The 23,139-nt window shown below is 46.9% G+C and overlaps 1 protein-coding gene across 2 annotated transcripts in view; it reads left to right on the top strand.

The window, feature by feature from the left end:
* Positions 1 to 23,139, top strand: part of PFKFB4 (6-phosphofructo-2-kinase/fructose-2,6-biphosphatase 4) — a 46,575-nt gene that overhangs the window by 12,501 nt on the left and 10,935 nt on the right. For both annotated transcript variants that reach the window (XM_012771181.3, XM_012771180.3), the window contains exons 4-9: positions 3,251 to 3,317; positions 4,763 to 4,837; positions 5,229 to 5,285; positions 5,882 to 6,003; positions 9,031 to 9,238; positions 9,813 to 9,959. In XM_012771181.3, coding sequence (XP_012626635.1) covers positions 3,251 to 3,317; positions 4,763 to 4,837; positions 5,229 to 5,285; positions 5,882 to 6,003; positions 9,031 to 9,238; positions 9,813 to 9,959 — 676 coding nt within the window. The remainder of the gene's footprint in view (positions 1 to 3,250; positions 3,318 to 4,762; positions 4,838 to 5,228; positions 5,286 to 5,881; positions 6,004 to 9,030; positions 9,239 to 9,812; positions 9,960 to 23,139) is intronic.

Below are 23,139 nucleotides of genomic sequence, written 5' to 3'. Positions count from 1 at the left end.
AGCCCCCTTTTACAGGTGAGGAAACTCAGGCTCAGAGAGACCAAGAATCTTGCACAAGGTAACAAGTTACTTTGCAGAGCCCAGGCCTGAATCTAAGCCCCTCTACCACCAAACACTGCCCATTATTCCAACATTATTCAGTACAGAGATCAAGGAACATATCATATGCAAATCTTAAAACACCCCCATGCTGTAGGCATTGATAGACGAGCTCATTTGACCTTCCCTACAGCTTTTACGGAGGGTGGTGCCTTCCTTTCACAGAAGCTGAAACTGAAGTCAGAAAGTGATGGTGTTGTTGGGGGTCCCTCAAGGTTTGAATTTGAAGCCAGGCCTGTCTGAATCCGTAGTGTTTGTGGGAAGAGTAAGGGAGCTGGCATTCCCAGAGTCACCAGCCATCCCACTCAGGCTGCCTATCAAACATAGGGATATTGGGGTTAGTTCAAATGGGGAGACCTAGACTCAGAGAGGGTGGGAGCTAGTTCAAGGTCACCCTGCAATAGGAGCCGGGGGCAGGTTCACATGCTGCTTTTCTGCAGGCATACCTGCCACCGTTCCCAGAAACCCTCCTTCTTGTATCCAAAGCCTGGGTCTGGCCACTGGGCCACAGGGCTGTTCCTATTAACCAGTCCTAAATTTCCTATAAGTAATTGGCAGAATTAAAGGACCAGAGTTTTTAAAATGGAAAACCTGGGAAGAGAGGGCTGCATTTCCCAGAGGTCTAGTTACTCACACCTCATTGAGATCCCTAGCACTACACAGTTTTGAGGTCCATCTCTGACACTGGACCCAGTGGAAGGTCTAGAAAAGTGCATGCACAGTCATATGTGCACATAAAAGGGCATGTGTACACATATGTTATCAGGCACACTGATACTCCTACATGCAGCCCAATACCATACACCACCCTCCTACACATCCATGTGGGCACATGTGTGCATGTGCAAACCTCATAGGCACACATCTGGACACAGACATACACCCCATATGTAAACAAGGGTACATACATACACATATACACCCCCATGCATGCAGTCACACTATACATGAGGGTGTGTGCACGCGTGTGGGCACCCACATGTATAGACATGAGCCACTGGGCTGGCCCAAGCCCACATGTATAAATACTTGGACTCACTCATATTTGTAGTCACACACAGCCACACACCACACACAGGGCAAGAATACACAGGCACCCATGTGCTGTACATACATATACATGTGTCAGGGGTCCCCAAGACCACCTTCAGGTTCAGAGAATTACAGACTGACTCACATATAGTGCAACTCATGGCTAAGATTTATTATAGCAAAATGATACAAAGCAAAATCATCAAAATCACTCCAGAAAAGGAGCCTGGGGTAAAGTCCTGAGGAAGCTGGGAGTGAACATCCGGGATTCCTCTCCCATGGAGTCATGCAGGATGCACTTAATTCCTCTAGTAGTGAATGTGACAACACATGTGAAGTGTTGTCTGCCAGGGAAGTTCATTGGAGGCTTAATTACCAAGGATGTTACTGGGGGCTGGTCACATAGGGGCCTTGTGCGTAGCACGTACCAAACGTCCAGACTCCCAAAAGGAAAGCAAGTATTCAGCATAAACCAGGCTGTGTGTATAAACAGTCTAGACACAGTGAGCTACTCTTACTACTTAGGGAAAGTTTTATATCAGTGTGGGGAACTGTTTACCATTCAAGTTCCCGGACCCTAGCCAAAGGCCAACCCTGCAAGCAGGCCTTTGGAGGGGTAGCATTCTCAGGCTTGCTGTGTTAACTCTTCCATACACAGTCACTCATCACACATGAAGGTGGGTACACACACATGCATACCTCATAGGCACGTGCGACGGCACATATACACTTGTGCTCACCCTGTATGTACACATGAGTCTGTGCACACATACACACCGAGCATGCTCATGTATGTGCTCACAGTCACATACCACATGAAGGCATGTACACATCTGGGCACAAACATGCAAATCCTGTATTCATGTGTGTGGACACACACAAAAACTTACATGAATGCATACACACACGTCCCATGTGCACACCTGTGGCACTTCGTTCATACCTGTGCTCCTTCAATCACATGCCACACATGAGGGCTTTGGCACACTATGTGCATCCATAGCTGCACTCACATATGGGCCCAGGAAATACACTTGCACACTTATATGTATGCATATGGGCACAGCACACTCACACATACCTACCCATACATGTGGATGCATGCATATGTGCACACATCTCACTTATACATATGTACACACAGGCTCCCAGGCTATTCCCTCAGTATCTTCACTGGGCCCTGAGATCCCCCAACATGGTGGAGTTGTAGCCAGAGTAGCCCACAAAAGAGACCTGAGCCCAGAACATGGGGGTCTAAATGCAGGTGGTAAGAAATGGCCCCAGTTGGCCAGGAGCAGTGGCTCACGCCTGCAGTCTCAGCATTTTGGGAAGCCAAGGCAGGGGGAATTGCTTAAGGCCAAGAATTTGAGACCAGCCTAGGCAACATAGTGAGACGCCATCTCTAAAAAAAAAAAAATTAGCTCAGCATGGTAGCCTGAGCCTGTAGTCTCAGCTACCCGGGAGGCTGAAGCAGGAGGATCATTTGAGCCCAGGAATTTGAAGTTGCAGTGAGCTATGATGACATCACTGCACTCTAGCTTGAGCAACAGAATATGATCTTGTCTCAGAAAAAAAAAAAAAAAAAGAGGCCAGGTGCGGTGGCTCACACCTGTAATCCTAGTGCTCTGGGAGGCTGAGGTGGGCAGATCCTTCAAGGTCAGGAGTGCGAAACCAGCCTGAGCAAGAGCAAGACCCCATCTCTACTAAAAATAGAAAGAAATTAATTGGCCAACTAAAAAAACATAGAAAAAATTAGCCGGGCATGGTGGCACATGCCTGTAATCCCAGCTACTAGGGAGGCTGAAGCAGAAGGATCGCTTGAGCCCAGGAGTTTGAGGTTGCTGTGAGCTAGGCTGACGCCACGGCACTCTAGCCCAGGCAACAAGAGTGAGACTCTGTCTCAAAAAGAAAGAAAGAAGGAAAGAAATGGCCCTGGCAATGTCTTCCACCTTATAGGAACAGAGTTAGCCAAAGACTGAAAATTATTCCAAGGAAAGAGAAGAGAAAGCTTAAAGAGAGAGAAGGGGACTAAGGGGCTGTCCTTTCTCCTTTCCTGACCTGCCACCCTTGGACAGCTGGGGTTGGATGCTGGGCTGACCCTGTGTTTTTTCTCCTGAAGACAGTGTGCCCTGGCAGCCCTCCGTGATGTCCGGCGGTTCCTTAGTGAGGAGGGGGGACATGTGGCGGTGAGTATGGCACCCTGGTGACAGCTGGGAGTGACACATGGGAGCCCACTCACATCTGTGCCTTTGCTCCTCAAGCGTCTGTAGGGCAAGGCAGGGCGTATGAGCCCTGGGTGTCCCTGGGTGCTGACCACTGGGAGGAAGTCTGCGGCAGCTGAGCCGGAGAAAGCAAGAGGCTGGGTCTGGGCCAGGACTTTCCCTCTGGGCATGTGGCTGCATTTGGCCCTGCAGGACTTCCCTCTGAGTATGTGTACTGTTGGCCACCCCAGAAGTTACCAGTATCATGTTACCCAAGTCTTCAGTAAATGTGATTTTCCCGTGTGGGGAGAGTCCTGCCCAGCATCTACTAGCTGTTGCAGGAACCAGCTGAATCCTGGGAATTCCACCTGTGTGTCGGCCCCTCCAGTCATGGGACAGGGCTGAGATGGGGTGTCTCTCGGGAAGGTCTTACCCTAAGCTATCTAGTCAAACATGGGAGCTGTTCATTACCTTCTTTTTTCCTTCTAGAGCTCTCTGCCCCCCAGCTCCAATCTGGATTAGTTGCCTGTGGCACAGCGTTCACCCTGGACTTTCTTTCTCCTTTCTCCTGGGCTGAATGTCCTGCTCCTGGATCCCACCCATGTTTTCCTCTCCTTGGTTTACTGACTTGTTTTGTCGAAGTACATCCTATAGTAGCTTTCTGAGGAAGGTGCTTGGAAAGTAAATTGTGTGAGACCTTGCATGTCTGAAATGTCTTTTTTTAATCCTTGCATTTGATGATTGAGTATTGAATTCTATACTCAATTTAGAGTATACTGTATACTCAATGGAAAGCACTTTTCCCTTAGAATTTCCATGACAACATTGCTCTATTGTCTTGTGGCTTCTAGAATGGCCGTGGAGAAATCTGATGTTATTCTGATTTGATGATCTTCTTAAAAGTTTCATTTCTTGGAGGGAGCTGGGGGCTTCTCATGCCCCTTCCTCCTGGGAGGCCTTTAGGGTCTTCTGGGTCCTCTCTTTTCCACCATGTTGGGTCTTAGGGGGCCCTTTTCATTGGAAATCACTTGTCCTTCAGGTCCGGGATATCATCATGTTTTGTATCTTTGATAAACCGCCTCTACCACTTTCTGGCAAGCTATTCCCTCCCCTTCTCCCTTGTTCTGAGCTGCTTTTTCTAGAACTCCTGGTGGCTGCATGCTTGCTTGGCAAGAATCTGCTCCCCTGCCGGGAGCACCAGCACCCACTCCTTCCAGCTTCCTGGGGCATCCTCCCTACGGAAGGGGAGGACCATCCCGGCCCTTGCAAGTCTGCAGGAGACTGGCCAGGCAGGTGGCCCTGCTGGTCCTGCTGACTGCAGCCAGTCCTGGCAAGAAATCCAGTCCCCAGAGATGCCTGTGTTGCAGCCCTTGGGTGGCCTCCTACCCTCTCCAAGGCTAGAGGCTGAGTTAACCCCAGTTTGGTCCTAGGTTTTTGATGCAACGAATACCACCCGAGAACGGAGAGCGACCATCTTTAATTTTGGGGAACAGAATGGCTACAAGGTGAGGCCTCCTTGGCTGCTGTCTTTGGCGGGGCTGTGGCATGTCCTGGCCCCCTGGAGCTCCTTTCACAGCCTCCTGGTGCATGCGGGGCATGAGGCAGGCATGATTCCTGGTGTAACTTGGGATGAGAGAGGCTGTTCTTTTCTCCAGCTGGAGTTTTCTTTCCAGGGGAAAGAGGGCTTGGTGGGAGGGTCCAGATAGGGTGGCACCTGCTGCAGCTCCGTGCTGCTTGGCTCTGCCCCCACCTCCCAGGAGAAAGGCCTTGGGGGCCCCGCTGCTGGCCAGCATGGCCTTCGGTGGGGTGGAGAGAGCTCCGTGCAGCCAGGCCCAGGCCTAAACGTGCCGCGGTTCCTTCTCTGCCGCCCTCCCTGTGCTCCTGGCCCTGCTGCAGACCTTCTTTGTCGAGTCCATCTGTGTGGATCCTGAGGTCATAGCTGCCAACATCGTGGTGAGTGGTGCGTCCGACCTTGTCAGGGGCAGTAACAGAACAGAAGGTCGCAGTGGTAGTGAGTCCCTTTCCAGGTTTTGGCCTACCTTAATTTGGTCTTCCTGAACCTCTCGGGGTAGGGAGGTAGCGTAACCTCACACGTTGGGGCTGTGTGGCTGGCAGGCATCCTTTCCCACTCCCCTCCTACCTTCTCTCCTACCTTCCTCCTCTGCCCTCCTAATTTCTGTTCAGGGAGAGGCTACTTCACCCGGGGGGGGGGGAGGTGTACATTTGAGAGAGAGAGAGACCAGTCCACCAGTCCACCCTGGTTATCTAAGGAATGGCCATGTACGTTTGGGGAGGTAGTTCAGGGTGGGGAAGGGCTTCCAGGCCTCCCCCTGTACTGCAGAGGTGATATCAGGGGCACTAGCTCCTGTCGCCACTGGTGTGAGGACGCAGACCCGGGAGCTGCCGCACCTTCCTAGCAAGCGCCAGCCCCCAGGGTGGCTTCCAGCCTCAGGCACCCGCCCCAGCCCCTGCCCTGTAGTCTCCCTGGCCTCCCGCCCTGCCTGGCTTCCAGCTCTCATGTGTCCTTGCTCTGTGCCCGGCTCCGGCAGCAAGTGAAACTGGGCAGCCCTGACTACGTGAACCGAGACAGTGACGAGGCCACGGAGGATTTCATGAGGCGCATTGAGTGCTATGAGAACTCGTACGAGTCGCTAGATGAGGACCTGGACAGGTGAGTGAGGAGAGCATGGTGTCCCGCTGCGGTGTTGTGGGGGGTGCACTTGGCCACCTCCTTGTGGCTCCCCATTGTGGTGTCCGGGGGACCACACCAAAAGGCAGAGATGGTCTGACCTTTCTGTTTCTTTCCTCATGGCAGAAATAACTGGCCAGAGGTGACTTGCAGAACACTTGTTACCTCATCTGCAACTCTGAGTCAGGATTTTACACTGTTCCATCATAAAATCAAGCCAAATTTCTATGCAAAGGATCTTCCCACAAGGCATTTGTAAACATTACATGCTCTTCTTAAACGCGTGGTCTGTTTTGGGAAGTGGGGAAGGGCTCCAGCCCCTGCCTGGGAACAGCTGGCAGAACAGTGCTGGGTAGCCACCAGCCTCCCTCTGGAATGGCAGATCCAGCAGGGGTGTCGGGTGGGGAGGGGTCTTTATGCCCGTAAGGGGCCTTTAGCTGAGATCTTACAGCAGGGGTCACCAAGCTTATAGAGGATCAGATAGTAAGTATTATATTTAGGCTTTTTGGGGTATACAGCCTCCGTTGCAGGTACTCAGCTCTGCCATTATAATACAAATGAAACAGAGATAATATGTAAATACGTGAGCATGGCTGTGTTCCAATGAAACTTTATTTATTTATTTAATTTTTATTTTTTTTATTTTTTTAGACAGCGTCTCCCTCTGTTGCCCGGGCTAGAGTTCCATGGTGTCAGCCTAGCTCATAGCAACCTCAAACTCCTGGGCTCAAGCGATCCTCCTGCCTCAGCCTCCCAAGTAGCTGGGACTACAGGCATGTGTCACCATCCCCGGCTACCTTTTTCTATATATTTTTAGTTGTCTGATTAATTTCTTTCTATTTCGGTAGAGATGGGGTCTCGCTCTTGTTCAGGCTGGTCTTGAACTCCTGAGCTCAAGTGATCCTCCTGCCTCGGCCTCCCAGAGTGCTAGGATTACAGGTGTGAGCCACCGTGCCCAGCCAAATTTTTGTTTTGTTTTAAGAGACATGGTCCTCCTCTGTCACTCAAGCTGGAGTGCAGTGACAAGATCATAGCTCATCACAGCCTTGAACTCCGGGACTCAAACTATCCTCCTGCCTCAGCCTCTTGAGTAGTTGGGACTACAGGTGTGCACCACCATGCCTAGTTAATTTTTTTTTTTTGAGATAGGGTCTTGCTCTGTTGCCCTGGCTAGAGTGTAATGGTGTGATCATAGCTCACTACAACCTCAAACTCCTGGGCTCAAGTGATCCTCTTGCCTCAGCCTCCCAAGTAGTTGGGACTACAAGTGTACCCTACCACACCTGGCTAATTCTACTTTTTGTAGAGATAGAGTCTTGCTATATTGCCCAGGCTGGTCTTAAACTCCTGGCCTCAAGCAATCCTCCTACCTCATCCTCCCAAAGTACTAGGATTACAGGGGCCATTATGCCCACCTCCAGTGAAACTTTATAGAGACAGCTCGGGGGCCAGACATGGTGGCTCACGCCTGTAATCCTAGCACTCTGAGAGGCTGAGGCAGGCAGATCGCTCAAGGTCAGGAGTTTGAAACCAGCCTCAGCAAGAGGGAGACCCCATCTCTACTAAAAATAGAAAGAAATTAATTGGCCAACTAAAAATATATAGAAAAAATTAGCTGGGCATGGTGGCACATGCCTGTAGTCCCAGCTACTAGGGAGGCTGAGGCAGAAGGATTGCTTGAGCCCAGGAGTTTGAGGTTCCTGTGAGCTAGGCTGACGCCACAGCACTCTAGCCTAGGCAACAAAGTGAGACTCTGTCTCAAAAAAAAAAAAAAAAAAAAGACAGTTTGCAGGCTGAATTTGCCTTGCTGGCCATAGTTTGCCAACTCCTGTGATGCAGTATAAATGGACAGTGTAGCCCTCAGTGAAGTATTACACAGTCATTATAAATCATAATTATGTAGACACATGGGAGAATGTAATGCAGCATTAAGTGAAAAGGCTGGGATATAAACTGTGTTTGGGTCATTTATAGTTATATGAAAATACGTAATGCATATGAACCAAGGAAAACAAGCAACTGTTAGAGGGGTGGTTTGGGGTGTTTATACAACAGCTGCCCCTGGTCTGGCCGTGCATCTGTCCTCCGCTGGGCTCTGGAGGCAGCCCCAGTCTAGAGCGGAATGGCACCTGCTGCCCGGGCCTGTCCGTCTTCCGTGTTTCCGCTGGTGTCCCCAGTGCGGCATTTCTCCTCGTGGCTCTGCAGCGTGCCCACGTTACAGGGCTTGTCTGGAGCAGCTGCTGGTGGATTGTCAGTAAACGTTTCTCCTGTTTTTATTGGTGGTGTCAGTGTAACACCCCCGAGCTGAGGTCGCACAGTCCAGACAGTGAGAACTCAAACGAGAATATCCCGAGGGCTCTCAGGCGGAACCCGAGCCCACCCCACCCTGCCTGCACGAAGAGACGTGTGCTCTCGCGCTGCCGCGCACAGGTCCCAAGGAGGGAAAGGCCGGGCTGGGTTTATCGGCTGCTGCACCTTCCTCCTGTGCTTCTCGTTTCATCCACCAGCTGCCTAGTACGGGCTGTGGCACGCGTGAATGACCTGGGCCGGGCTCTAAGGGGAGGAGGTCACTGGAGAAGGAAAGGCCAGGTCCATGGACGGCTGACCAGGAAGAGTGGGGACGTGGAGCGTTTGCCAGCTGCTCCCAGGTTGACCCTGGGGACAATTGTCTCTTGGTTAGGGGTACACAGTGCATTGAGAGCTCAGAGGTAGGCAAGAAGGGGTCTGCGAACACAGGAGCAGTGGGAAAAGCCAAAAGTGGTATGGCTACCACTTGCTTTGGATGTCACCTTTTGGAAGCATGACGTGTGATGAGCACCTCCCACAGGGTGTGTCTGTGCCTCACGCATGTCGAGTTGCTCTCACCTCACCCCACCACTCGCGCACGAGCCGACGGTCCTGTGGGTTGCGACCTCGAGCCTGCTGGTTGGAGACGCAAGCCCCTCAGTGGTTTCTGTGGCCGGGCCCTCGCCACACTCTCAGGCCTCCCTCTGCCTTCTCTCTGGAAAGGGACCTGTCCTATATCAAGATCATGGACGTGGGCCAGAGCTACGTGGTGAACCGCGTGGCTGACCACATCCAGAGCCGCATCGTGTATTACCTCATGAACATCCACGTGACGCCCCGCTCCATCTACCTCTGCCGGCACGGGGAGAGTGAGCTCAACCTCAAAGGCCGGATCGGCGGGGACCCGGGACTGTCCCCCCGGGGCAGGGAGGTCAGCGTGTGTGTGTCTGTGTGTGTGTGTATGCATGTGCGTGCATGCGCGTGCGCACACGGTACCTCCGAGTGCTGGGTACATGCCTGTGTGCGTGCACTGGGGCTGGGCTCCCTCTCTCGTAGCTAATGTGCCGAGGTGAATGACCTCATTCAGCCTAGAATGTTTCCATCGTGTAGGGAAGGTCACCAAGCACCAGGCAAATGCCTGGATCTCTGTGTTCATGTGAGCTGTCACTGGCTGAGCCTCTGTCCTCAGAGAGGCATGCCGCTGGGAGTGGCCTGAGTCCGCACAGCACAGGCGGCATAGCAAGCCCTCATGGGGGGTCGTGTAGCCTAGGGTGCATGGTCGGGGAGGCAGTGGACCTGATGTGTCACAGCTGGAACTGTGCACAGGGCCTAGGAGGATGCACAGGAACGCACGTGTGGGTATATGTGTTACCAATAAATTAGTTTGTTTTACCAAATCTGTGTTCTCTGAGGTTTGTCATGAACCCTAAGGACTGTATGGCCGTGGGGTCTTTTGAGGGCAGCCCAAGACCTGTGGGTCTGAACTTGCTTATAATGTGTTTCAGTTTGCCAAGAGTCTGGCCAAGTTCATCAGTGACCAGAACATCAAGGATCTGAAGGTCTGGACAAGCCAGATGAAGAGGACAATCCAGACGGCCGAGGCACTGGGTGTGCCCTATGAGCAGTGGAAGGTCCTCAACGAGATCGATGCGGTACTTCCCATCCTGTCCCTCGCCTGCCCGTCTCCCTGGCACAGCTGTGCTCGCGCGTGATGACCCTGTCCAGAGTCAGGGAAAACCTTAACCTGCCCCATTGCTTTTTGATTCCTCCCTCCCTTTCTTATGCGTTCAACTATCTAGACCAATCAGGATTTATTTTAATGATCTGACAAAAGTCTTAAATCTGATCCTTCCCCAGTGAACTCAGTAACCGCCTATCGCCCCTTATCCTGTTACTTTCTTTTACTTCATTTTATGGGAAGTTCTTACATGTGTGATTTATGTATCTATCTGTTCATACACCAGTATTATACTGTTTTAATTATGGTAGCTTTTTACTATGTTTTTTGGCCATTTGGATAAGTGTTTTTGGAGGTCTTTTGCTCTTTTTTCCTATTGGATTGTTTGTGTTTTTCTTATTGATTTTGGGGAGTTTATTTATTCTAGAGCTGATACAAGCCTGGTAATTTGTGATTGAGAGCTAGACACTTTGTTTGAAGAATTTTGGAGACAATTTGAGGCTCTGGTTAATGTTCTCTTTCTCTAGAGGATTTACTTTTGCTTCTGGTAGATAGTTAGGGCTGGACCACCTTTGCCTCGTCAGGGATAGAGCTCTTTCAAAGCTGTGCTTTGGTCTTTGTGGCAGCTACTCAATTTTCAGATTACTCCTGCTCTTAGGGTGTAGCCTTTAAGGTTCTGACTGAAAACCTCGTGAGCCCAAGCTTCTATTTTTTTCTCTCCTCAGCCCAAAATTGCTGACAGCTCGCCAAGCTTGTGCCCGCTTAGTCCCTACTTTTTGCTTGGCTTCTCGCCCTTTCAGCTGCCACTTTCCAATTGGCAAAAACCCAAGAGAAGAAATGATGCCATGTATCAGTTTCACGCCTTGGGACTTCACTTTGCTAAAACATCTTGGCCCCTCATGTCCTCCTACCTTTATAACTCTACAATCTCAAACAGATTTAAACATTTTTCTTTTTTTTTGAGATGGAGTCTTGCTTTGTTGCCTAGGCTAGAGTGAGTGCCATGATGTCAGCCTAGCTCACAGCAACCTCAAACTCCTGGGCTCAAGGGATCCTCCCGCCTCAGCCTCCCCAGTAGCTGGGACTACAGGCATGCACCACCATGCCCGGCTGATTTTTTCTATATATATTAGTTGGCCAATTAATTTCTTTCTATTTATAGTAGAGATGGGGTCTCGCTCTGTCTCGCTCAGGCTGGTTCAAACTCCTGACCTCAAGCAATCCGCCCTCCTCGGCCTCTCAGAGATTTAAACATTTTTCTATCTGGCTTGTTTAGTTGCTCTTACTGGGTTGCTGGTCTGAAATAAGCTGGTCTTCATTGCCCGAAGCAGAAGTCTCTAATAGCATCAGATCTGAATCTTAGAAGGATCACCCCAGCAACTAACTGGTGTCAAGAATGGTTTTGTTGGGGTGGGGTGGGGTGGGGAGACAGACTGGAGAAGGGAGACTAGTCAGGGGTGCTTGCAGTGGCTGGTAAAGCGACATCTGTAACTTGGGTGGCAGTGGGGGAGAGAGAGGAGTGGGTGGATCTGAGGGGTATTTATTTATTCATCACATATTTACAAGAGCCTACGTGCTGCCAGAAACTGGACCCAGTTCTGGGGACCAAGATCCTGGTGGAGAAGTGGGGGTAAAAAGGAGTGAAGTGTCCAGGGTGGCTCCTAGCTTCCAGCCACTGGGGTGGCTCTGGGGCGAGGAAGGTGACACACTCACGTGAGGGCAGATCTGTGTCTGCTTGGTTCACCACACGGCAGGTGCACAGTGAATATGTACTGAATGAGAAAAAGTTTCCGGGACTCGTTCAAGGGCAGACACCCAGGAGGCAGTCTGGTCTCCGAGGAGGGGTCGGGGCTTATGCATTCGCCCACAGACATGGAACAGATGTGGTGGCAGAGAGTGGAGAAGTGGGGCCCAGGACAAAGCTCTGGGGAGTCTCTGCATTTAAGGGGCTGTGGAGGGCTATCCAGTGGGGTGGCAGGGACGCAGGCGGCTAGGGTCATGGAAGTCAGGACAGAAAGGAGGAGGCAGTGGCCAAGGGGGCAAGATACTGCAGGGTGGGGGACTGAAGCCAGGCTCCAAACGGACCTGTCTGAACAGTGTCACGGGTTCCGGGCCTGGTCCTGGTGGGACCAGTGGGAATGGGCGGGGACGTGCGTGGGAGGCACGTGGGCTCAGAGTTGAAGGAGGCTGGGCCGAGTGTAAACTGACCAGTGGGGCTGGTAGGAAGGGAGGGGGTTCAGGAGGCTCCGAGAGGTGCCAGTGGCCCGGGTTCCAGCATATCAGGAGGTGAGCAGGGCGTAGGTGCACACAGGGAACTGTGTCTGGTGGCTTTTTCCCCTGGTTATCGCGTCCACAGAAAACCCCAGGCCAAATTCTTTGATGGTAGTAATTTTCAGTCGATTCTCTTGCTTTTCTCGAGGAACTGCCTTAACCTCCGGAATAACGATAATAGAGTTTTTGCCTTCCCAGTTTAAGTACCTTGCGTTTCTGTTTCATATTATTGCATTGGCAAGAATAAGTGATCGGCACACTGGATGTCCTTCTTCTGTTCTTAATTTAGTGGGCCTGCCCCTCAGTTCCCATCCTTTGGAATAGCTGATAGCAGTGAGCTGATCCAGTTCCTGTTTTGTTTTTTAACTTCATTATAGAAAATTTTCAATTGTATATAATTATAATTTTCAGTTATGTATAAAAAGCAAAGAGATTAAGGCATTGAATCCCCGTGTACCCAATACCAACGTCAACAATGTTTGATTTATGACCAGTCTTCTTTCAACTATGCCATTCCCATCCCCACTGGATTATTTTAAGGCAAATTCAGACATAATGATATTTCATTTCAGTATTTATCTCTAAAAGTAAGTTAAGGGCCCTCTTTTTTCTTTAACATAACCAAATCATTGTTTCAAAACTTTAGAAAATAGTTATTAAATATCTAATCTGGGATGAGTGTAGTGGCTCATGTCTATAATCTCAGCATTTTGGGAGGCTGAGGATGGAGGATGGCTTGAGACCAGGAGTTTGAGACCAGCCTGGGCAATATAACAAGACTCTGTCTCTACAAAAAAAAATTTTTTTTTTTAATTAGCCAGATGTGGTGGTATATGGCTGTAGTCCTAGCTAATTGGGAGGCTGAGCTAGGAGGATTACTTGAGCCCAGGAGTTTTAGGCTTCAGCAAGCTCTGATCATGTCACTGCACTCTAGCCTGGCTGACAGAGTAAGACTCTGTCTCTAAAAAAAAAATGTGTGTGTGTGTGTGTGTATATATATATATTTATATATATATATAGAGAGAGAGAGAGAGAGAGAGAGAGTCCGTGTTGAGATTCCTCTGATGCCTCATACATTTTCTTTACAGTTTTGTTTGAATTAGAACTTAAACAAGGTCCACACATTGCATCATTTGTGTCTTTGTTTTTAGAGGTGTTTTTTCTTTTTTCTTTCTTTCTGTTTTTGAGGCAGTCTTGCTCTGTCGCTTGGGCTAGAGTGCAGTGGCATCATAGCTCACTATAACCTCAAACTCCTGGGCTTAACTGATCCTCCTGCCTCAGCCTCCTGAGCAGCTAGGACTATGGGTACATGCCACCACACCTAGTCAATTTTTCTATTTTTAGTAGAGCCGAGGTCTCACTCTTGTCCAGGCTGGTCCCAAACTCTTGAGCTCAACCCATCCGCCTGCCTTGGCCTCCTAGAGTGCTAGAATTATAGGGATGAGCTGCTGCACCTGGCCTATTCCTTGGTCTATTTTTTAAAAATACATTCTTGAGTCATTTTTGTTGCCCACCAATATTTTGCTATGAAAAGTTTCAAACATATGACAGAGTTGAAAGACTTGTACAGACTAATAGACTCTATTAGTTTCCTGTGATGCATAATAAATTATGCTAAATTTAGTGGCTTCAAACAGGGTTCATTTATAATCTCACAGTTGCTGCGGGTCAGGAGCCTGGCAAGGCACGACTGGGTTCTCCGCTCAGGGTTTATTAGGCCACAGTCCAGGTGTCAGCCAGGGCGTCTGTCTCAGCTGAGGCTCGGGTCCTCTTCCAAGCTCATGGTAGGATTATCTCCATTTGGTTGCAGGGGTAAGGTGCTGTTTTCTTTCTAGCTGGCCGCTGAGGATGCTCTCAGCTCCTAGGGGCCACCCATAGTTCCTTGCCCTGTGAGTTCCTCTCCCGACTTGGCAGTGTATTTCTTCAAAGCAGATTAGGGAGAATCCCTCTCTTTCTAGTTTGGTAAAACAGAACCTTATATGATACAATGTGATCATGAGCTCAACTTCCCCTCACCCTTGCCCTAGTCTGTTGGTTAGAAGCAAGTCACAGATTCTGCCTGCACTCAAGGGGAAGGGATTATATAAGAGCTTGACTTCTCGGGGTTACCTTAGTGTATGCCTGCACCACCCCCCCCATCAACCTTTACTACGCCCATTTTATTACTTTCTATTCATGTCTCCATCCTTAAGTCATGTCAGCATTTTCTTCAAAGGAGTCCCATTGGTTGGGGAGTGGGGAAGCAGGTGTAGGTTTAGTTGCAACAAGATTAGCTGTGTGTTGTCAATACGATTGGCTAAGAGACAGGTACGTTGGCTGGGCGAGGTGGCTCACGCCTGTAATCCTAGCACTATGGGAGGCTGAGGTGGGCGGATCGCTCAAGGTCAAGAGTTGGAAACCAGCCTGAGCAAGAGCGAGACCCGTCTCTACTATAAATAGAAAGAAATTAATTGGCCAACTAATATATATAGAAAAAATTAGCCGGGCATGATGTTGCCTGCCTGTAGTCCCAGCTACTCGGGAGGCTGAGGCAGGAGGATTGCTTGAGCCCAGGAGTTTGAGGTTGCTGTGAGCTAGGCTGATGCCACAGCACTCTAGCCTGGGCAACAAAGCGAGACTCTGTCTCAAAAAAAAAAAAAGAAAACAAGGTCAGGAGTTCAAAACCAGCCTGAGCAACACTGACACTCCATCTCTACTATAAATAGAAAGAAATTAATTGGCCAACTAAAAATATATAGAAAAAATTAGCCAGGCATGGTGGCACATGCCTGTAGTCCCAGCTACCCAGGAGGTTGAGGCAGAAGGATTGCTTGTGCCCAGGAGTTTGAGGTTGCTGTGAGCTAGGCTGATGTCACAGCACTCTAGCCCTGGCAACAGAGTGAGACTCTGTCTCAAAAAAAAAAAAAAAAAAATAGACAGCAATATAGTTTGCTGCATTGACTGATTCTTCCTTCACAAAAGATTTTTCTGTAGTATGTAATGCTATATGATAGCATTTTACCCACAGAAGAACTTCTTTCAAAATTAGAGTCAATCTTCTCAAATCTTGCTGCTGCTTTATCATCCATGAGAGGAGCAAGTCCTCATCTGTTAAAGTTTTATCCTGAAATTGCAGCAATTCGGTCACATCTTCTAATTTAAATTCTTCTAATTTAAATTAGAAGACTTCACTTCTAATTTAAATTCTTTTGCTGTTTCTACCACATCTGCAGTTACTTCCCTCTACAAAAGTCTTGAATTCCTCAAAGGGTCATCCATAAGGGTTGAAATCAACATCTTCCAAACTCCTGTTAATGTTGGTATTTTGACCTCCTCCCGTGAATCAGAAATGTTATTAATGGCATCTAGAATGGTGTATCCTTTCTAGAAAGTTTTCAATTTCCTTTGATGAGATCCATCAGAGGAATCACTATCTATGGCAGCTATAGCCCTTGTATTTCTTAAATATCAGGACTCCTTGATCCAGGGATGCAAAATGGACATTGTTAGCAGGCATGGAAACAACATTCATCTCCTTGTACACCTCCATCAGCACTCCTGGGTGACCAGGTACATTGTCCATGAGTAGTGATATGTTGAAAGGAATCGTTTTTTTCTGAGTAGTCGTTCTCAACAGTGGGCTTAAAATATTCAGTAAGCCATGCTATAAATACATGTGCTGTCACCCAGACTTTGTTGTTCCCTTTAGAGAGCACGGGCAGAGTAGATTTAACACAATTCTTAAGGGCCGTAGGATTTTTGGAATGGTGAATGAACCAACCTCTGCGAGCTTCAAACTTTTCTTCTGCATCTTCCTTACCTCTCTCAGCCTCCATAGAACTGAAGAGAGTTAGGGCCTTGCTCTGGATTAGGCTTTGGCTTAAAGGAATGTCGTGACTTGTTTGATTTTACATCTAGACTACTCAGACTTTCTCTAAAACATCAATAAGGCTGTTTCACTTTCATATCATTTGTCAGTTCACCAGAGTAATACTTTCAACTTCTTTCTTTCTTTCCTTTCTTTCTTCCTTTCCCTTTCCCTTACCCTTTCCCTTTCTTTCTTTTCTTTCTTTCTCACTCTGTTGCCTGGGCTACAGTACTGTGGTGTCAGCCTAGCTCACAGCAACCTCAAACTCCCGGGCTCAAGCGATCCTACTGCCTCAGCCTCCCAAGTAGCAGAGACTACAGGCATGTGCCACCATGTCCAGCTAATTTTTTCTATATATATTAGTTGGCCAATTAATTTCTTTCCATTTATATTAGAGATGGGTCTCGTTCTTGCTCAGGTTGGTTTCGAACTCCTGACCTCAAGCAATCCATCTGCCTCGGCCTCCCAGAGTGCTAGGATTACAGGCTTGAGCCACCATGCCCAGCCTCTTTTTTAAAATATATTTTCTGCCACCTCCTCTCCCACCCTGAATTCCAACTATACATATGTTAGACCACTTGGTATTATCCCACAGGTCATTGAACTTTCTGTTTTTTCTTGTTCTTTCTTTTTTTTTGTTTGTTTGTTTTTATTTTGTTTTTGAGACAGAGTCTCACTCTGTTGCCTAGGCTAGAGTGAGTGCCGTGGCGTCAGCCTAACTCACAGCAACATCAAACTCCTGAGCTCAAACAATCCTTCTGCCTCAGCTTCCTGAGTAGCTGGGACTACAGGCATGCACCACCATGCCCGGCTAATTTTTTCTATATATTTTTAGTTGGCCAATTAATTTCTTTCTATTTATAGTACAGACGGGGTCTCACTCTTGCTCAGGCTGGTTTCGAACTACTGACCTTGAGCAATCCGCCCGCCTCAGCCTCCCAGAGAGCTAGGATTACAGGCGTGAGCCACCAGGCCCGGCCAGTCTTTTGTTGTTTTTCTTCTGTTCATTTTTTCCTTAGGCTTTTTTTTGTTTCTAAACTTTGGTTTATAGAGTTTCTATTGCTGTGTCTTTAATCTTCAAGTTCACTTATCTTTATTTATACATTTTTATGAAATCTATCCAGTGAACTTTTCATTTCAGATGCTGTGTTTTAAGCTCTAGGAATTCAATTTTGTTCTTTTTTTTTTAAATCTTCATGTCTTTCTTCCTTATGTTCTGCTCTGTAGTCTGGGAAGGGCTTCTGGGTAGTGAGCTGGGGCACTCTTAGGCTCACTTTGTTTCCCTCCTCTCAAGGATCAAAGTCCTGCTCTGCTTGTTGTCTAGAGTCAAAAAACAGTTTTTGGACCAGCACGGTGGCTCACGCCTGTAATCCTAGCACTCTGGGAGGTCGAGGTGGGAGGATCGCTTGACTTCAGGAGCTCAAGACTAACCTGAGCAAGAGAGAGACCTCTCTACCGAAAAGAAGTAGAAAAAAACCCAGACAGGTGTTGTGGCACAAAAAGTCTGTAGTCCCAGCTACTCGGGAGGCTGAGGCAGGAGGATCACTTAGAGCCCAGGACTTGGAGGTTGCAGTGAGCTAGGCTGATGCCACTGCACTCTACCCAGGGCAATAGAGTGAGACTCTGTCTCAACAACAACAACAACAAAAAAGCAAGGAAACTGAGCACCCTTCCTCACAAGCCTCCACCCCTTAAAAAAAAAAAAAAGAAAGAAAAGAAATAAAAACAGTTTGCATATATATTTTTCAAACAACTTTTTTTAGTTGTTTATGTTAGGGCCAGAGCAAATCTGGTACCAGTTGCTCCATCTCCACTCAGTCTTTGTTTTGGATAGTTCCTGTTTCAATGTGAAATGCCTTTTACATGGATTTATACATTGACTAATTGAATATCCCTGATTTTCCTTTTCTAATTTTTTTATTGTGGTAAAATACACATAACATAAAATTTATCATCTTAACCATTTTTAAGAATACATTTTAGGGCTGGGTGTGGTGGCTCATGCCTGGAATCCCAGCACTGGAAGCCTGGAAGCCGAGGCAGGTGGATCGTTTGAGCTCAGGAGTTCCAGACCAGCCTGATCAAGAGCGAGACCCTGTCTCTCCTATAAATAGAAAGAAATTAGCTGGACAACTAAAAATGTATAGAAAAAATTAGCCAGGCATGGTGGCGCATGCCTGTAGTCCCAGCTACTCGGGAGGCTGAGCCAGGAGGATCGCTTGAGCCCAGGAGTTTGAGGTTGCTGTGAGCTAGGCTGACACCACAGGACTCTAGTCTGGGCAACAGAGTGAGACTCTGTCTCAAAAAAACCCAAAAAACAAAAAAACAATACATTTCGGTAGTATTAAGTACATTCACATTGTGTAAGGATCACTACCATCCATCTCCAGAACTCTTTTTATCTTGTAAAACAGAAACCCTATACCAATTATTAAATAAATAATAACTCAAGCCAATCGTGGTGGCATGCAGCTAGTAGTCCCAGCTAATGTGGAGGCTGAGGCAAGTAGGATGGATCACTTGACCCGAGGATGACACCATGGCACTCTAGCCCAGGCAACAGAGTGATATCCTGTTTCAAAAAAAAAAAAAAAGAATTTCCTTCCTCTTTAAGGCAGAGTAAGATTCTATTGTGTAGACATACCACATCTTGTTTATCCATTCATATGTCAATGGACAGTTTGGTTGCTTCCACATTTTAGCTATTGTGAATAATACTGCTATGAACATGAGTGTACAAACATCTCTTTGAGACCCTGCTTTCAATTCAGTTATTTTAGTTATATACCTAGAAGTAGAATTGCTACATCATATGGTAATTTTATTTTTATTTTTTTGAGGAACTGCTGTACTGTTTTCCACAGCGGTTGCCTCATTACCAACAGTGCACAAGGCTTCCACTTTCTCCACATCCTTGCTAACACTTGTTATTTTCTTTTCTTTTCTTCTTTTTTTTTTTTTCTTGAGACAGACTTTCACTCTGTTGCCCGGGCTAGAGTGCTGTGGCGTCAGCCTAGCTCACAGCAACCTCAAACTCCTGAAGTCAAGCAATCCTTCTGCCTCAGCCTCCCGAGTAGCTGGGACTACAGGCATGCACCACCTTGCCCAGCTAATTTTTTCTATATATTTTTAGTTGGCCAATAAATTTGTTTCTATTTTTAGTAGAGACGGGGTCTCACTTTTGCTCAGGCTGGTCTCGAACTCTGGACCTTGAGTGATCCTCCCGCCTTGGCCTCCAAGAGTGCTAGGATTACAGGCGTGAGCCACCGCACCCGGCCTAATGCTTTATACTGTTACCTTTATTCCAATTTTTCTATGTAAACATTATCTTTTCTGTGATTTACAAAGGAAGCAACGTTTTTATTCCAGTAGTCATTACCTTAAAGCTTTTCAAAAACATTCTGAAGTAGGAGGCACATAAATAGAGAAATAATTAAAACACACTTATCAAAGTTAATGCTGTAACAGGAAAACAATTCTTGACTCTCTGTTGGTAAATATAAGAGTGTGTTATTTCTGTTTGTTTCGTTTCCATCAATGTAATTGGGCAGAGTACAGTATCATGGTTTTATTTTTAATCTGTTTTTTCTCTCCTTCAAGAATTGATGATCTCTTTCAAAACAAGTAGTTTTTATAGTCCATTTTGTAGCTCATTTCACCAATTTGGTGGCTGGTGGGAGTTATGGGACGCCTCCAGGCTTTGATTTCTTTCTCACGCAAACAGCAGCTGTCTGAGGCAGGCCATGGGCTTATCTTTCCTCCAAGTTATATGGATGTGGCTGTAACATTTGGTTTTGCAGAGAAGCTTGTGGCTGCCCCAGTTTTTTGGTTATTTTTTTTCCTTTGAAGTTAATCTGATTATTTTCCTAGATTCTTGTGGATTTCCTTCATCTTTCAGGTTTTGAAACTATTATAATTTCTATGATCTATTAATCATCTTTCTATGTTTATCTTTGTTCTTTTCCTCTGTTCTGATGAACAGCCTTAGGCTAGTCTTGCATTTCAACGTTGTGACTTTTTTCTTAGTCTAATCCACAATTCACTGCCTTATATTTCCGTTAAAAAAATGACAGTTTTGGCTGGGTGCGGTGGCTCATGCCTGTAATCCTAGCACTCTGGGAGGCCGAAGCGGGTGGATTGTTTGAGCTCAGGAGTTCAAGACCAGCCTGAGCAAGAGTGAGACCCAGTCTCTCCTATAAATAGAAAGAAATTACTTGGACAGCTAGAAAATATATAGAAAAAATTAGCCGGGCATGGTGGCACATGCCTGTAGTCCCAGCTACTCAGGAGGCTGAGGCAGCAGGATCACTTGAGCCCAGGAGTTTGAGGTTGCTGTGGGCTAGGCTGATACCACGGCACTCTAGCCCGGGCAACAGAGTGAGACTCTGTCTCAAAATAAAAAAAATGACAGTTTTATTGACATGTAATTCATATACCACAGAATTCACCGATTTATAATGTACAGTTCATCCTGTCTATGGTCTTGTTGAAAAAAATTTTAAGTAAAAAAATTTTTAAATATAATATTAAAAATAGGCTGGGTACGGTGGCTCACGCTTGTAATCCTAGCACTCTGGGAGGCCAAGGCAGGTGGATTGCTCGAGGTCAGGAGTTCGAAACCAGCCTGAGCAAGAGCGAGACCCCATCTCTACTATAAATAGCAAGAAATTAATTGGCCAACTAATATGTATGTAGAAAAAATTAGCCGGGCATGGTGGCGCACACCTGTAGTCCCAGCTACTCAGGAGGCTGAGGCAGCAGGATTGCTTGAGCCCAGGAGATTGAGGTTCCTGTGAGCCAGGCTGACGCCACGGCATTCACTCTAGCCTGGGCAACAAAGCGAGACTCTGTCTCAAAAAAAAAAAAAAAAGGAAAAATAAATAAATAAAAAGTAAAATGTACAGTTCACTGGTTTTTAGTATATTAATAGGGTTGTGTAACCATCACCACAGTCAATTTTAGAACATTTCATCACCCTAAAAAGAAATCTTATACCCATCTGTAGTCACTTCCCCTTTCCTCCCAACCCCTCACTCAGCCCTAGGCTTCCAATGATCTATTTTGTGTTTCTATAGATTGGCCTAGTCTGGGCATTTCATATAAATTGAATATATGATATATGTGGCCTTTTGTGCCTGGCTTTTTTCACTTAGCATAATGTTTCCAAGGTTCATCCATGTGGCATATAGCAGTTTTAATTCCATATTGCCAAATAACATTCTATTGTATGGATATACAACATGTCACTTACCTGTTCATTGGCTAATGGGCATTTAGGTGGTTTCTACTTTTGAGCTATTATGAGTAATGCAGCTGTGAGCAGTCTTGTACAGTTTTTTGTACAGACATATGTTTTTATTTCTCTTTGCTATACGCTTATGAGTGGAATTGCTGGGTTATATGGTAACTCTGTATTCAACCTTTTATGAAACTGCCAGACTGTTTTCCTAAGTGGCTGTACTATTTTACATTCCCACTAGCAGTGTATGAAGGCTCAGATTTCTCTACATCCTTGCCAACACTTGTCATTTTATTTACTTTTTTTCTTTTTGGTAGAGATGAGGTCTCACTCTTGCTCAGGCTGGTCTTGAACTCCTGAGCTCAAGCGTTCCTACTGCCTTGGGATCCTGGAGTGCTAGGATTACAGGCGTGAGCCACTATGCCTGGCTCCAACACTTGTTATTATCAATCTTTTTGATTATAGCCACTCAACACTAAAACAGAATTCGGCCAAGTTCTCTGCCACTTTATAAAAAAGATGACCTTCTTCTCTAGTATCCAGTAACATGTACATTGTTTCCTTCTGAGGCCTCACAGAAGAACCTTGAACATTCATATTTCTATTCACATTTTATTCACCATTATAATAAGTATTCTTTAAGATGATAGAAGCTTTCTCTAACATCCTCTTCGTTTTCTTTCTGAGCCTTCACCAGAATCACTTCTTTTTTTTTTTTTTTTTTTTAAGAGACAAAGTCTCCTCTGTTGCCCAGGGTGGAGTGCGGTAGCATGATCGTAGCTCACTGCAGCCTCGAACTTCTGGGCTCAACCCATCCTCCTGTCTCAGCTTCCTGAATGGCGGGGAATACAGATGCACACCAGCACACCCAGCTAATTTCTTAAATTTTTTGTAGAGATGGGTCTCGCCATATTGCTCAGGCTGGTCTTGAACTCCTATGCTCGTGGGATCCTCTCACCTCGGCCTCCCATAGTGCTAGGATTACAGGCGTGAGCCACTGCACCCCGCCCAGAACTACCTTTCCATGTCTATATTTCTGCCAACAGTCTCTTCAAGGCAATCTAGGCTTTTTGTTATCGTGCACCTCAGAATTCTTCCAGCCTCTACTAACATCCAACTCTATAACCACTTCCACATTTTTAGGTATTTATTACAGCATCACTTCACATCTTGGCACCAAAGCGTGTAGTCATTTCCTGGGGCTGCCATAACAAAATACCACAAAATGAATGGCGTAAAACAACAAATTCTTTCACAGTTCTGGAGGGTAGAAGTCTGAAATCAAAGTGTGAACAAGGCCACATTCCCTCTGAGGGCACTAGTCAAGAATCCTCCCTTGGTTTACTCAAGGTCAGGAGTTTGAAACCAGTCTGAGCAAGATCAAGACCCCGTCTCTACTAAAAATAGTAATAAATTAATTGACCAACTAAAAATATATAGAAAAAAGCCAGGCAGGGCGCAGTGGCTCTCGCCTGTAATCCTAGCACTCTGGGAGGCCAAGGCGGGCGGATTGCTTGAGGTCAGGAGTTCAAAACCAGCCTGAGCAAGAGCAAGGTCCCATCTCTACTATAAATAGAAAAGAATTAATTGGCCAACTAATACATATATAGAAAAAATTAGCCGGGCATGGTGGCACATGCCTGCAGTCCCAGCTATTCGGGAGGCTGAGGCAGTAGGATTGCTTGAGCCCAGGAGTTTGAGGTTGCTGTGAGCTAGGCTGACGCCATGGCACTCACTCTAGCCTGGGCAACAAAGCGAGACTCTGTCTCAAAAATAAAATAAAAGAAAAGAAAGAAA

The sequence above is a fragment of the Microcebus murinus genome, chromosome 1, assembly GCF_040939455.1.
Source record: "Microcebus murinus isolate Inina chromosome 1, M.murinus_Inina_mat1.0, whole genome shotgun sequence".
In the NCBI taxonomy this organism is placed as follows: Eukaryota; Metazoa; Chordata; class Mammalia; order Primates; family Cheirogaleidae; genus Microcebus; species Microcebus murinus.
The sequence above is the reverse complement of the archived record's forward strand: the minus strand, read 5'-3'. Positions and strand labels throughout refer to the sequence as shown.